The sequence below is a fragment of the Centruroides vittatus genome, unplaced genomic scaffold (genome assembly GCF_030686945.1).
Source record: "Centruroides vittatus isolate TY-2023 unplaced genomic scaffold, ASM3068694v2 contig_18, whole genome shotgun sequence".
Classification (NCBI taxonomy): domain Eukaryota; kingdom Metazoa; phylum Arthropoda; class Arachnida; order Scorpiones; family Buthidae; genus Centruroides; species Centruroides vittatus.
In genome coordinates, this window is record NW_027121101.1 from 1,702,358 (window position 1) to 1,719,251 (window position 16,894).

General features: G+C 31.2%; 1 protein-coding gene across 1 annotated transcript in view; it reads left to right on the plus strand.

Annotated features, from left to right (window-relative positions):
• LOC136969505 (transmembrane protein 145) overlaps positions 1-16,496 on the plus strand; it is a 29,200-nt gene extending 12,704 nt beyond the window's left edge. Inside the window, exons 3-6 of the mRNA XM_067263678.1 lie at positions 18-251; positions 9,309-9,446; positions 14,877-15,132; positions 16,119-16,496. Of these exons, the coding sequence (XP_067119779.1) occupies positions 18-251; positions 9,309-9,446; positions 14,877-15,132; positions 16,119-16,285 (795 nt within the window). The 3' untranslated portion in view covers positions 16,286-16,496. The remainder of the gene's footprint in view (positions 1-17; positions 252-9,308; positions 9,447-14,876; positions 15,133-16,118) is intronic.
• Positions 16,497-16,894: the final 398 nt, after the last annotated feature.

A 16,894-nucleotide genomic window follows, 5' to 3' on the forward strand; every position in this document is an offset into this window, starting at 1 on the left:
TAATATTTTTATTATAGGGCACAGTTGAACTATATTTAGGTTTCTTTTCTGTGTATTTGGTTTTGGTTCCACTTCAGTTGTATGCAGCCTTGCATCAGCATCATCATATTACACGTTTATTTACTATCTCTGTTGTACTACAACTACTATCTGTATCTTGTAATTTTATACATAAAGTTAAATTTGCTGTAGATGGCATTGGAGTAGAAGGTTTGGCTGTTGTTGGTGATGTATTGCATCTATTAACTCAAGTAAATAGTTTAAAATTTTTTTTTATATTCAGAAATGAAACTTAGTACCATATTTAAACAAAATGAAACAAACTGTTTGTTAGGAAAGACAAACGTAGGACATGCTAGATTGGTGATTTACTTTTTGTCCTTATGTTAAAATATGAATACTTAATTGAATGAATACTTAATACTTATATTAACAAAACTGGATATCACCTTATTGTAGCATCATTTCTGTAGTAGAAAACATCACTTACAAAATTAAGAAAAATTCTTAAATTTTGTTTGTACAAGTTGACTGACTGCAAAAACTTTCTTTACTTCACAATTAATTTCATTAAGCAACAATTATAATCTCTGGTTGCTATTTGTGCAGAAAACATAATATAATGTCTGTGAAAAATCCCAAAAATGAAGTCATCCACACATTAGCAACAAAATAGAATGTACCTTTTAAATGTCCGTAAACCTATCAAATTGTAACAAATATGGCTAAAGAGAGACAGACAGCCAGTCATACCATTGTCATAATAAACCCGTGTCTATCCACTTCTGGTGTGATTACTCTGACGACATTAATACTGCGTGATAAGTTTGCCATAGAGCCCAAAAACTTAGTGCCCAGATTCATAGGATATCCTAATAAAATATTATTTTTGGACTCCTTATCCTTAACAAGCAGTCTGTTTTTCTTTTGTTTTTATATTATTAAGAATAGGTTAATTTTCATAAGAACTCATTATTCTTATTCTCGTGTATAATGAATAATAATAATAACTTTCCCATCGTCATCACCTGATTATGGTAGGAGAGCTCAGTAATTTTACTGATCCATAGAGCAATGCCAGCTGGAGCACAAGCTCCTGGTAGGGACACCCATGCCAGTAAGGTCTATGGGGAGAAATGAAGCTAAGAGTGACCACACCCATCTTCTGTGGAGATAATTACCATGGTAATTATCTCCACAGAACCCTTAACCAGGTAATTATCTTTACACATATGTCGTCCCAGTACTCACATATTCTTTTGGATTATACATTGGATTCACAGAGATCTTGAGCAACTCCAAAGGAAAACAATAACAACACTTACTAAGCATAAACAACATCCTAAATTCATTGTAGAAAGATTAACCCTTCCACATAGAGATGGCGGATGTGGCCTGATTGACATAGTAAACTTTCACATACAAACAAATGCAGACACTGCAAGAGTTTTGCTATAAAAAATAAGAAACCTCACAGTTACATAAAGTAGTAACTCTAGCAGACTCAAATAACACACCATTAAAATTACACTTGCATCATATGGACGTGACACAACATATAAAAAGCATAGACACCATTAAGCAATCATGGGCTCAAAAGGCATTCCATGACAGACGTCCCTACAACTTAGCCCAGGATTTTGTTGACAAAACTGTATCAAACAGCTGGTTAGCTCGGAGATGTTTCTTTGGGGAGATGGAAGGGTTCATGATTTCCACACAGGATCAGGTCATAAATACTAAAAACTACAGAAAACATACTCAAAGATACAATACTCACAAATGACATGCAGAAAATATCAAATTATGCCAGAAACTATGTTGTATAGTTACATTACTTCTAGTTGCAAGCTCTTGGCACAGACAGATTATTTACATAGACATAATCAAGTAGCAAATATAATACACCAAGAGCTTGCAAACAAACACAAATTATTAGACATCCACGAACCATACTACAAATACATTCCACAGAAGTATTGGAAAACAACACGCACAAAATGTACTATGACAGAGCCATAATCACAGATAAAACAATTTACCACAACAGAGCAGACATCACACTCATTGACAAACACAATAAAATCACATACATTATAGACATATCCATTCCAAACACTCACAATATACAAAACGCATGCACTGAAAAAATCAAGTATACTGAACTCGCTCAGGAAATAAGGCATCTGTGGAGGATGGATACCTGTTGTTCTCTCTTCTATAGGTGTCATACCACACACACTATGCAAAAGCCTGGGCACATTAGAATTGAATAGAAACACATACATCACACTACAGAAGGCCACTATATTGAATATACATCATATTGTTAGGAAATTCCTGAATACAGACACACACACTGATACACTTATTTAATTTTTGTCTTGTTTTGGTTACTATGCCTTGACTGTGGTCTAGCATAGTACACAGCAACTGCTGTCAGCCGAGTATAACCCAGTACACCCAACGTAGTAATAATGTATTTATAATAATTTTCTTATTTTATACCAGTTTTAAGATTTGATAATTTTTATTTTATATTTCAAAAATCTATTGAATTCTTATAAAAGGGTTGAGCTTCAGAACTAACTGTTTGTTTTGGTTTATAAACTAAAAATTTCTAATTTATTTAGGATTGGTTGCATGAGTTACCATTTGTGGAAATACTATTTGTGGAATAAATTTAATTTAATGATAATATGATGAATTTAGCCTCTGTAATCCAAATTATTCTTGGCAGACCAATCTCACAGCAATCTTATTGGCAAATTGATTTTATTTTGTAAAGACTACATCATATGCATTTCGGGCTGGTCTAATATTTTCCAGTCCCTCTTCAGTGCTAAAACAATAACAAAGAAAGTAAAATGTTTAACTAAAACACGACATAGATGTATAGCTACATCTATGTTGTGTTTTAGTTAAACATTTTACTTTCTTTGTTATTGTTTTAGCACTGAAGAGGGACTGGAAAATATTAGACCAGCCCGAAATGCATATGATGTAGTCTTTACAAAATAAAATCAATTTGCCAATAAGATTGCTGTGAGATTGGTCTGCCAAGAATAGTTTGGATTACAGAGGCTAAATTTGTCATATTATCTACATATACAGCAAACCATTTATATATATATATTAATTTAATGAGTAAGCCATGCTTATTTCTATGAGTTACTTTGGCTTGGCAGATAGCTATTGGCCAGTTAGCTAAAAAATTTTTACTGTGCATCACATTATCAAGAGTAACAGTAAACAAAATGGATGAGTGGAAAATGAGAAACTGAAAACATGGAATGGGTTGGAGTATAGATTTGGTAAATGTTGTCTAAAATATTTTAATATGTGTATTTTATAACAAGAAGTGATTATTATGTTATATAAAATAAAGTTCACTTAACTCTGACAAGTAACAGAATTGTAGATTTTTAAATCAAAATCAATTCTTCAAATTTACAGTTACACATTATAAGATCTGATTTTCTTAAAAATATTCTGCCTGTATTAGGATAAATAGTATAAATAAAGTTTATAAATTTATCAACGTTAAATCAGAGATGATCAGTTGTCTTGTTTCTTCACTAATCTAAAGAATAAATTTTAGTTGTCCAAAATTAGTTGTGAACTTAGCTGGCAGTTTATCCCAAAGATTTACATCTGTACTGTGTTCAAAGAATTCTGTAGATTAAAGTGCGTTTAACTTTGAGATTAAAACTTGTGCAACTGGCCCTTAAACATTTTTTGCTCAGAATTTTTCAGGTTTTATTAATAAGCTGAAGAAAGCTTATTAACAAGGGGGAGAAAAAAAAATAGAATAAGATGATGGTCTAAATTATAACATTGGTTTAAATAAGTTTGTCTGTTCTATTTTGTTATTTAAAAATGAAGAAGCTTAGCATTGCTGTTCACAATGACTTCTAATGTAAGACACTATTGATTCTAAGACACGCCTTTATTTTGGACAAGTAAAAATGATTTTAAAAAAAGTGCATCTTAGAATTGAGAAAATATGATATTTAGTATCTTAAATTTTTACTGATAAAGTTTATCAGATAAATAAGATATATATATATATATATATACATACATACATATACACAAGGGTCATTCTAAAAGTAAAGAATATTTGTGTCTCTAGATATTTTTATTTAAGATAATGAAACAAAACTTATTTTACAACACACATGATACCTTAGCTATTTTTCTGCGTAGTCTCCATGCAAATTTAAACAGCTTATCATAGCTTATCACCAGCTTTTCTATGCCTTCTGCACACTCAGTTACTGCCAAGTTTTTGAACCAGTCATTAACGGCCTCTTTCTGTTTGTTGTCACTTCCATAGTGATTCCCAATCAAAAAGTCTTCAATTTGGAAAAAAGATGGTAATCACTCCGAGCCAAGTCCTGGCTCGAAGTCCAGCAACATGCAGATGTGCGTTATTGCTGCTGTGTTGACGAAGAACTTGCTTATGCAGTTTAAGTGTGAAGTTTTTGAACATTTTCCTTATAGCCAGCACTCGGAGTGATTACCATTTTTTTTCCAAATTGAAGACTTTTTGATTGGGAATCACTATGGAAGTGACAACAAACTGAAAGAGGCCGTTAATGACTGGTTCAAGAACTTGGCAGTAACTGAGTGTGCAGAAGGCATAGAAAAGCTGGTGATACACTATGACAAATGTTTAAATTTGTATGGAGACTATGCAAAAAAATAGCTAAGGTATCATGTGTGTTGTAAAACAAGTTTTGTTTCATTATCTTAAATAAAAATATCTAGAGAGACAAATGTTCTTTACTTTTAGAATGACCCTCGTATATATCTTATTTATCTTAAATATTTAAAATTAACATTAATTACTTTTTATTTCTAAGTAATTGTTTGTCATTCTGTCATCAGGTTGGACCACAATCTGATGATGAATGATTAACATTATGAAAATGTTAACCTCTTCATTTATTGAGGCAGTGCTTTAGTGGCTTATAGAATTAAGTTCATTCTCAAAATTTGATTGGTCTGTTTTGATTAAATTTTGTTATTTTACATAATATGAGGTGAGGAAATTAAAAACGTTATAAAAATCAATGTCCAAGATTTCATTTTCAAGATACAAAGTCAGTAGCATGAGCACATGCAATTTAAAAAATTTTTTTTTATGCCAGCAGCAGCTGCAAGTGATCATAGTAAGTGGTTCCCCAAAACAATATTATAGACTTGCTAGCACTTAGACTCAATTCTTAGTTCTTGTTTGGACAGAAAATAAATTGTGTCTAATTAAAGATATCTCCTGGCTTCTTGAGAACTATGCTGTTTATTTGAGGATACTCATTGGCTGACAGAGTTGCTGGATTTGACCACTTTGGACTTCTTGTAATGTATCTGAAAAATCAGGTGTTCACCACATGACCTCACTTGCTGACCTTAAGGATTGCATGTGGGACACTTCACAGAACATTCCCTTAGACATGTTGTATTGTGTGATAGAAGTTTTCATCTGATGCTTGGAGTAATGGGTTGTCTGTAATAGTAGACATCTATGGTGACAGGTTAAACTGCACCCCCTCAGGTCAGGTCTGACACATCTGTGACTTCTGGCTTACAAGAATCTTTTGGTAAATGTGTGCGTGACTGCATATGAGGGAACTTATGGGTAAGGGACAGAGAACCTGGAAGTAATGCACTCTAGACTGGTTAACAATTAAACAACAAACATTTATTTCACTAAATCTTATTGTATACATACAGTCATAAACTAATAGGTACTTAAGGTTGAATTAGACTTATCAGTGAGAGAGAGAGAGAGAGAGAGAGCTTACACATATTGCACATGACAATAAATATCTGCAATATCACTTCAATCTCCAAGTGTGTCTTGGAAGTTATGTTTTTAGGTTTAGATGGAGGAGTTTGTGGAATCTGTTTGGGACGTATCCTTTCTTGGAAGTGTAATTAAATAGGTCTGACTTGTATAGATTTAACTTGTCAATGGTGTGATTGAGTTCTTCTAGGTAGAGCAATTGAGGAATCAGCAGACAGTTGGTAAACTGAGAAGGTCAGAGGTGGCAGAGCACTATAGTCAAGGGTCATATCTATCATGATGAATGAACAGACAAATTTTCTTTCCATCTCTCCCTCTACTGTATCCTTCTCTCATCTTTTCTTTTATTTTGGTCTCATCCCTTTCCACCCTTATGCCTAAATTTAGTGAACTTGTGCAGGGAGTTAGTCCAATCCCCAATTTTTGCAAAGTTTCCTTTAATGATTAGGTTTTACCAGATGTTGCTTACAAAGGAAATAAAATATAGAACTTACTGGAATTGGTAAAATAAAACGAAAACAACATCTTTCACAAATTTCCAGCAGCTAGGACTGTGCTGTCAACAGTCCAATCATATAAAAATGTTTTCAACTGATTTGATCAGCCTTTTTCAGTTAATCAAACAAAAAATAAAAAGAATGAAACTAATAATTCAAATTCACGAAAGCAAGAGAACGGAAAGATTTTTGCGGTTGCGCAGACGATCTAATAATGATACAACGATAAATGGTAATAAAATTGCAGGTTCTTGACCAAATATACATTATCCAATTCTTACGCTATCCAATAAACGATTTCCAGGCAGACGACAGCCCATCCACGTCTCTGTGGTTGATGCATTGAGACGTTAATTGTGCTCTATATATCTCTAATTTCTCCATATGTCTAATAGCCTGTTTAGATCTAGTGGCTTTTATGATGGCAGCACTATTTCAGTGTACTGTGATCTCTTGCTGTCTAGCAAATGCTGCTAGGACTGTGCTGTCAACAGTCCTATTAACAGATTGCTTATGTTTTTTTATTCTCTGTTTCAAATTACGTAAGGTGGCTCCAATGTACACCAGATCGGCGTTAAAACGTTGGTCTCTAATTGGCATCGAGTACACTCCCGTTAGTTCATTTGGCTTCTCTTTTCTCTTATCATTCCTTAATAGACGGTAAACCGTCAGGTTGCGTCTATAAACTACACGTAGGTTCCTATCCTTGGTCACCTTCTTAACAATCCTGTTAATAAATGGAATATAGTCCATCACCACCATTTTCTGCTGTTCATTTCTGTGCAGTTGTCGTTTACGTTTCTGCATGCTCGTAATTAGTTGGTCTATGTCCTTCCTCCGGTAACAATACTGTGTTGCTACGCTTCTTACATACTCCAATTCTTTGTGTGTGTCACAAATATTTGCACAATGTGTGTATGCTCGTTTCACCCATGCCCACAAAGCCGCTAACTTAAATTGGTCAGGATCTATGGAGTTTCTGGGTATGATGATAGTCTTTTTGTGTCATTGTCTCTTTTTATTTTTTGGTTGATTAACTGAAGAAGGCTGATCAAATCAGTTGAAAACGTTTTTATACTATTAAATTTGTAGCTGGAAATTTGTGAAAGGTGTTGTTTTCGTTTTACAAAGGAAATGTTATAAAAAAAAACTCTTGCAAACTTCCTCCATTGTATTTGTCATCTCAGGCTTAAGTAATTTTTTTCTCTTCAAACAAATATTAAATAATTAAATTGCCTAAACTACAAAAACACTAGCCTGGATTGACACACTATCTGGTTGTCCTGGATGACATCAAGAAATGAAATTTGATGTCTATGGTATGAAAATGGCATCTTTTTGTGTCATTGTTATTTTTAAATATATTCTTCCATTACTTATATTGTGCTGCTCATTTATTTCTTATGCATTTTGCCCAAGCCTGATTATTTTATAATAGTTAAATCATTAAATGTTGGACTATTTGGGCTATATTATGGGTAACTATTAACAATTAATGTAAAATAATTGTGAGCTAGGTAAACTAATAGGTAAGTTATTGGGTTTTCTTTGTCTAGGAGTTCTTGAGTCTTTTTAGTAATCATTGTCAGAAAAAGCCTTCTAGTCTGGAATTCTAGTCTTCTAGTCTGGAAGTAAAGAAGTTTTGCTTGTTGTTCCCTTTTGTGATACAATCTGTCTTTTGGTTTATTTTATGTATTTTCATTTAAAAAAAAATATTCATTCACAGACTTGGTCCAATATAATCTTTTATTTTGTTAATCTATTAAATAATAGTAAATAACCATGTGCTTGCTGGTCTTATTGTTGTTATAATTATCATACTTGTCACACACCTTTCCAATTTCTTTAATTAACACTTAATGTCCTGGAATGCACTTTGGCTCTTTTAATAGTCTTCCTAGGCTGGGTTACATATATACTTCAACAATACAATATTATAATTAAAATATACATAAAAGAAGCCAATAAAACACAATACTCAAATTTGTAATAAATATATTAATAAAAATATTATTACTGTTCAAAATTGGTTATAAACTATTATCACCCTCTCTATATTATTATTATTATTATTATGGGTTAAGTGAGATATACTCGGTTAACACTGGTGGCTGTGTACTATGCTGGACCAAAGTCAAAGCATAGTAACCAAAACAGAAATTAAAGAAGTGTATCAGTGTGTGTGTCTGTATTCAGGAATTTTCTCACAATATGACATGTATTCAATATAGTGGCCTTCTGTAGTGTGATGTATGTGTTTCTATTCAATTGTAATGTGCCCAGGCTTTTGTGTAGTGTGTGTGGTATGACACCAGTAGAGGAGAGAACAAGAGATACAATAAGCACCCTATCCATCCTCCACAGATGCCCTATTTCCTGTGCGAGTTCTGTGTACTTGCTAATTTTTTCAGTGCATGCGTTTTGTATATTGTGAGTGTTTGGAATGGATATGTCTATAATGTACGTGATTTTATTGTGTTTGTCAATGAGTGTGATGTCTGGTCTGTTGTGGTAAATTGTTTTATCTGTGATTATGGCTCTGTCGTAGTACATTTTGTGCGTGTTGTTTTCCAATACTTCTGTGGAATGTATTTGTAGTATGGCTCGTGGATGTCTACTAATTTGTGTTTTCTTTGCAAGCTCTTGGTGTATTATATTTGCTACTTGATTATGTCTGTGTAAATAATCTCTGTGCCAAGAGCTTGCAACCAGAGGTGATGTGTTGTATAGTTTCTGGCATGATGTGACATTTTCTGCATGTGTCATTTGTGAGTGTTGTATCTTTGAGTGTGTGTTTTCTGTAGTTTTTAGTATTTATTTAGTTTTTAGTATTTATTTAGTTTTTAGTATTTATTTATTATTATTATTATTTTCAGTTTCAAAATTTATTTTAAAATGCGATTTTTTTTTAAATATATCTATTTTTTTAAATAGAATTTAATGTATTTAATAATAAATTATTTAATTATTTACATTAAAAAAAGTAATTTTATTTATAGAGTTTATTCATGCTTTTATTGCTTCTGTTGGCAAAAGGATGGGCTATTACTCGTACTGAACTTACTTGGAAGCCTGTTTTGTTTTTCATATGGCTGTTATATACATGCATTGGAGTTCTACTATATGTGTGGAATATGGTAAGAAATTTTAAATTTCGTGTTTCATTTTACATATATGTAAAAGTATAATTAAAGATAATTTAAATGAATTGGGTGTTATAATTTTTTATTTTGTATGCATAAATAGATCACTTATAATTTTAGACCAAATTGTGAAAATAGATAAAGTACTTTTAGTAAAATAAAATGAAACCCATTTCAATATAAAGTTTTTATAAGATTTTGTAGAATTTAACAATATATGTATATGTAGTATTTATATTTAGTTTAGTTTATCAAGTTTAGGACATTGTACAGTTAAATAAGAACATTTTTTGTCATGTCCTAAACTTGATAAACTAAATATAAATACTATTAAGAAAATTATAATATTAAACAGTTCAAAAATAGCTTTTTTTCATTGTGCTATCTCCTACTTTTTCCTCTAACTCCTATCATCATCACTAGTTTATCATTGAACATATATTCAGAAGTATTTAAGCAAAGACAAAATTCCTGCTGTATTCTTTAAAGTATGCAGTCAACTTGCCAATTTTATCCCTTTTATTCACATTTGTTAAAATGCAGCTTTGTCCCTAATTAATGATTATCCTCTTTTGTTATCACAGTCTCAAAACAACAAGCAGCATTTGACTTGAATTTGTTTTATCTTTCATGTATAAAAATATTTATACAGTAAGTCTTCACTTAATGCTGTGTTATCATAACATTGATATAAAAAAATACTAGTACATTTGTAATCATTTACAATATAGGCATTATTAAGATGTTTGTAATTGTAAATGATTATAATTACAGCATCTAGGCCCAATCAAGGTGTCTAGTTGCTGTAGCTGCTACTATATAGTATTAATGAATCAAAAGAAAAAAATGAAGAAGTATTTGGGTTAGTAAAAGGATAGAGAAGAAAATTGAATTTGTATAAAGTTATTAAAAGAATTAATTGAAGATGATACATCACTTTTTTGGGTGAGCATTTACTTATCAGTTTAAATTATCATTTACAGTTATTTCACTTCCTGGCACTTTTTAAAACTTTGATTTGTTTTAAATCTTTGGCTTTTCTTTGCCTCTTTCTCTACATTCTTAGACATGTTCAAAAGTATAATGTCTTTAGTACATTGTACTTAAGATCAGGGCTACCTACAGGATTGGCATAAAGATATATTCTATAATTTTGGAAACATTTCATATTGTTGTATGAATAAAAATGTTTTCTTCCTATTCATTTATAACCTTTATTTTTGCTTGCCATTTCTTTTGACCAGTGGCTATTGTACATAGAGCATGAAAATCTATTTGAGTAAACAAATAGTGTGTTGGGGGCCCTTCACTATACCATGATTAGATTATGATCAATGTAAAATGTCAGGATTTCTGACACCAGTCAATTTTTTCTGAAGAGAACTGACAAACTCAATGCACACGAGGCTTGAGGTTGCACAGGTTCAAACTTATATCATGTAGATTCAGTGCCTAGCATCTCATCCAATCAGCTATTGCTGTTACAAGGAGAATGGGAATTTCCAAGACTTATGAGCTAAACACTCAATTTTCAGAGGCCTGTTTTTTGGAAACACTTGAGAAGTGGGTCCTATTTGGACAAGGAGTTTTGTGTTTAGGGCTACTTACTCACTAAATTTCATTCAAATTGGAGACCCAAACATCTGGCTCTCTCCTTGTCAGATCCTCCCTTGGATACTAACACAAGTGTTTGTTGGAGTCAATTCACCTTTCATTTTGATTGGATTCTTGAACTGTCACTGGATGATGATCATCCAGGGACTGACTCATTTTTCCAGGAAAGTTCTAAACAACTTTTTCTGTATTTGAACACTTTGTTCACACAAGTTACAAAATTTACAATTATCTGATCAATACAAATTCCTTAGTGTTGTGATTGGGTCAACCTCACAAGCTAGACATGTCTAGACTAGCTCTGTCATTCACACTATCCCTCTAACTATTATTATTAGTACCTTATTTTTAGTATCTCAGGAAACCGACACTAACTGCAGCCAGTAAAACTTCCGTTCACCTAACGGGTACTTTACGTGGATTCGAGATTAGTTTGCCAGGCCTGGGCTTTTACACGTGCACCAAAAAAATTAGTAAGATAACGACAAATATCAAGTCAAAGAAAAAGTTTCAAATATATTTAATTAGTAAATCGAATTTAACTATGTACAAATGTCTATAATCCAAAACAAAATTTATTAACGAAAATCAACAAGTCAACCTGACAATAAAACTCAGCTACTTAGCTTAACTTAATCTTAATTCCCCTTTGAAAATTTGACAAATCAAATACTTAAGAACTATGAACAAAATCTCTTATGAACTAAACATCTATCTGTCACCTCACTATACTAGGAACCTGTTTTCTCAATCCTTTTGCTATCGTCAAATTGAATTCCTCTTTAAACACCTTGGATCGCCTAATTCTCAATCTGGACTTTGCCTCGAATTTTTCACTCAGTAGTACACCTCGATCAGGAATCACTTCGTTCGTCTTCGGTTAGCAGCTGGTTTTATGCTGTGAGGTGACGTCACAATTCAGCTAGGTTATTCCCCTTATTTACATACTTAATTTTCTAACATCAAATTTCTTTCTGGCAGCTTCAATTCTCCAACAAAATCTTATAAACCATTTACAAAGCGTTTAGCACAATTTTCTGGGATGTTTTATGATAGTTTAGTAAGTATTTCTTTTCTAGTGAGTGTGGGGATTCCCCCCTCCATTTTTTTCTGCGGACTGTTCATTTCCGCTGGGCAGCGCAAGTGCGCGTGATTTTTCTTACGGCGCTCGTTCTTTCGTGAGTTGGTTTATTATCTTCTTTTTTGGTTACTAAGAGAGTGGTGGGGAACCTTCGTCCTAACTAAACATAAGCCCCAAACAAAATATAATAATAAAATGAAAATAATGCTGGGACTCAGTTCCTTACAAGCTGAGATAAAGCCTCACTAGAGCAGTCTTGTTAATATTCACACTATGTAGATTTCTAATTAAAAAGAATGTTTTTTTTTTTTCGTATTTGTAATAATATCGCAATAATAAAAAGAATGTAATTGAAACTCCTTAGACAAGACATTATGCAGAAACATTACCAATTTATTTCATCTTGAAGTGTTTTATGTAATTTTTCTTTTTGTTAACTTTGTAATTGATTGCGTTCGATTCTGGACAACTGTGGTTTTATTCTAAACATAAAAACGTTGTTAACACTGAAAAGTTTTACTTATTTGATAAATTCTCATATCTTTCATCATCTGATTCTGCTAAGGTTGCAAGAGTGAGATTGAGGTAACCTAGTTTTTTTAAAATCATCTAATGAAATTTGATAGGTTTCTATTTTATAAATACAGTAAAACTTTGATTTAATTGACCTTGAATTAACGGACTTTGAATTTAACAGACAAAATTTCCGGTCTGTTTGTTACGTGTAAAAATTAACAGGTGATACTCTTTTCAAATCCAGGAGTCACAGCTCTTTACTTCATGCCACAATGAGTGTCTTGCTATATCATCTGAAGACAAATAAATAGGAAATCTTTGTTTTTGTCAAATTTAAATTTTGTATATTTTTTAAGACCATTATTTATTTGTTTAGTTAAATACAATTAAGATGTATGTTCAAAGAAACATTTGTTTATTTTGATTTAGATCATATACTTGTTTATTACAGTCACAGAATTAGTGATTTCATAGATAATAATACATGTAGAAAACTTTTCTGTAAAATTAAACTTTTCATACATATGTGAGATGATGGGCAAAGGTATCAAGATATTCGATCCCTCTAGTCATTAGAATGTTGGGTTCTACTCACTATTGTCTAGGAGGGCCTGTTATGAGTGGAGTTCAAAGATCTTAAAATCCCGATCTTTGTCAGGACTGACACCAGTCAAACTATTCTTCTGCGGTTTAACTTGCAATCTAATATTTGTGAATAAAATTAAGTAGGAGGGCTTTTTAAACAAGTGGGGAAGATAACTAGGTAAGCAATGAGGCTGAACTCAGAGACAAAACCATATTGAATTAATGTAACAAGGTTTAATAAAACTAACAAATAAAAATGTACGACAACATCGAGAGGATGATAACTACCACCTTAATTACAAGAATAACTAAATTCTACCTATTTCTCGAGAGAGAGAGAGCTTACAAATACATCAAAGATATACTACGTCGTGACGTCGTCTTCTCTTTCATCGGAGGAATATGGGAGATGGAGGATGAATGTGGGGCTCTTTGTGTGCTCATAATAAGAAGAGTTATAATATTGTGACGGAGACTGTTTTATGGCAATGGACTGCCTGGAGTTATGTGGCAATTACTTCTCTAGGTGAACCGCTGTAATTCATGTGGCAAATTCCTTTTGTTGTGGACTGCCTCCTATGGCATCTACAAAATATCGAGGACTACCTGCATCTATGTGGCAATATCAATTAGGATGAACTGCTCCGAATGGTGGAAAAATCTCCTTTTTACTTCATTCTCTAGCCAATAGTGTCCAAGAGAGACACAGGATGTGTAACGAGTGCAGAGAGGGTAAACAGACATATGGCCATCCGAAATATAGATAAGACTGTGTGGGAAAGGAAGTTGATTTCCTTTTTCTCCAAAAACGATGAATGTAACTTCTTTTCTTGTGAGTAATATTTAGAGAAATAATATAATTTCGTATAATAATTAACTTAATAAATCCCAATTCTCACACATACATAATTTTAATTACAAAAATGTATCTACACAAGTAAAAACAAATAAACTAACTAATTTGTCAATGTTTTAACATGTGCATTTGGAAAACCTACTTTATTATACTTAACTTTTGCCTTTAATGGACACCCCATTGCCCAAATTAGTCCATTAAATCGTGATTTTACTGTATTTCAATGGAATTCTGCTAATGGATATTGTCTTTCTCTGTGTGCTGTCTAGAACTATTAGAAACACTTCTTGTCTTCATATGCAATATAGTAATTTCAGTCATCCTCCCAATCAAGGTGACTTGGACATTATCAAATTTAAATTGTTCTGTAAAGCCTTTTTGTATAAAAGAAATATTTATGCTTGATATTTTATTATTTATTTACTTTATTATATTATTTGCTGCATTATTTTATAAAATTGATTGTATAGTTTTTATTGCTTTGTATATTACATTTTTTTAAAGCATTTGTATTGTACTTTGATTCTTATTTATTTTAGACTGTGTATTCCCCCAAATAATTCAGGCCACTTTGTGGCTTTATCTTAAAAGTTGTAAAAATAAATTAATCAAATATATTATCATCTTAAATATATGCAATAAAAACAATAACTTTTGAATTTTAAATATTTGAATAGTTTAGGAAGTTTTATTGTAATTATTACATTTTTAATTTTATCAAGTTATTTATTAATATAAATGTACATTAAATTATGGATATTTTTCTGTGCAGACTGAAGTTGATGTAATAGATGATATAGATGAATATCAAACATTTCCTGGATGGATCACACTCATTGTCAGGCTTATTATAATGATTTGGTTTTTATATGAATTACGATCTACTATGCTGGATGAAAATGATAGAGCTAAACTGCGATTTTATGTACATTTTGGAGCAGGAATTTTGGTATGGTTTATATATTTGCCTGTTGTTGCCTTGATTGCCCTTCAGATATCTGCTCTTTGGAGACAGAAACTTTTACTAGGTAAAATATTTGAGAATAATTTAATTACAGTTTACTTTTATGTTTTGGTATGTTTCTAATAAGATTTATATTGATTTTAATTAGAGATAACTTTCAGAAAAATATGCTACAAATGTTATCTAGTTTTTACTTTCCCGGCTGTTATGTATATATAAGAAGGGAAAGTAATGGAATCGTCAAATTTGACCCACTGAGTTTTTTGCAAATCTCCATGTTTTTTTGAGACCTCCCGAATCCCAAAAACTTATAAAACATGGAAAAAAAATTCCATGTGTGTGTGTGTATTGGTGTCTATTTCATTTAATATCTCAGAATGGGGTGAAGATTAAGAAACAAAATTTGGCATGATAGTTTGTGTATAAGGGACATTAATGCTATTAAATTTTGGTGATGAAAGTTTGAGGGGGAGAGAAGATAGAGGGTGGTCTTGTGTCATATCTCACGTGGGATTGGGCTTAATGAAGATTTTACTTGTTAATGTTTACAGATCCTTATAAAACTCATCTATACCCTGAAATTTAAGTTCTTTGCAATTTTAAAATAATTAAAAATATATAAAGCTTTTAAAATAAAATCTCATAACAGCTGAGAAAGTTACACAACCAACTTGTTGCTAGATTTTTTACAAATATGATTGATTTAATTTTATAGATACTAATAATATAATAACTTATACTGATTTTATTTTAATGAAGCAAATTAATTTTATTATGTAGTTTTTTTTTATAATGTCCACTTTTTTAATTTTTATTATAAATTTAACATTTATAATTTTATTTATAATTTGCTGTAGTCTAACCTCAACACTTAAATTCTATTTGAACAATATTTTGAAATTTAGGATTTTTAACAATTAATTTAATTTTATATTACTCTAAATTTGTTTTAATTAAATTAAATATTATCATTTTATTTTACATTTTACTATAATGTAATTTTTATCAAGTATCTTTAAATAACTATTTTAATTTTTAAATATTTTCTAGGTATAACCTCAAGTGTAGATTTTCTTGCATTTGCAATTATGACGCACTTATTGTGGCCTACAAGAAGCGAGCAGTATTTCCAGTTAGCTTCAGAATCAGATCCTGGAGAAGAGCTTGAAGAGTTTAATGAAGCACCGCACAATGTACAAAGATGTCAGAAAGTATGAAACCTGATTAATTTGACAAAGCAATCATTTAAGGAAAATTTGGATATAATAATTGGAAGTAAATGTATAATGTGTGAAATGGTTGTAAAGTAATTATATCATAGCATTAATAATAATTGTTGTACTTGATGCAATGACATTTGAATATATTTGCATTTAGCACGTTTTATAATTCATAAAACAATATTTTTAAATATGTAATTAGTATTTTTTTTAATATAAAGTAAGAAATTGTTTAGTTTTATTTTCAATTGTAAATTTAGATATATTTGAATTGCTTGTCATTTGAATGTATTACTTGTCTGTTTTTGATTGATAAAACATTGAGATATACTTAGTCTGTATAACTTTATAAGTTGAATAATTATGTAGAATTCAATTGAATTATGTACTTAAAAATATATGTCTAATTTTATAAGTTAGATGTATTTTTTATGCACATATTTGTGCTAGTCTCTCTAAGTAATTTAAAGAAAATGTTTATCAAATTTTGCCATTTTTTATCAGTATTAATATTTCATTTTGTAGTGGATAATCATTGATGATGATGGAATTTGATATTTCATGCACATGATTATTAAGCATTGAGAGTATAAAAATATTAAGATA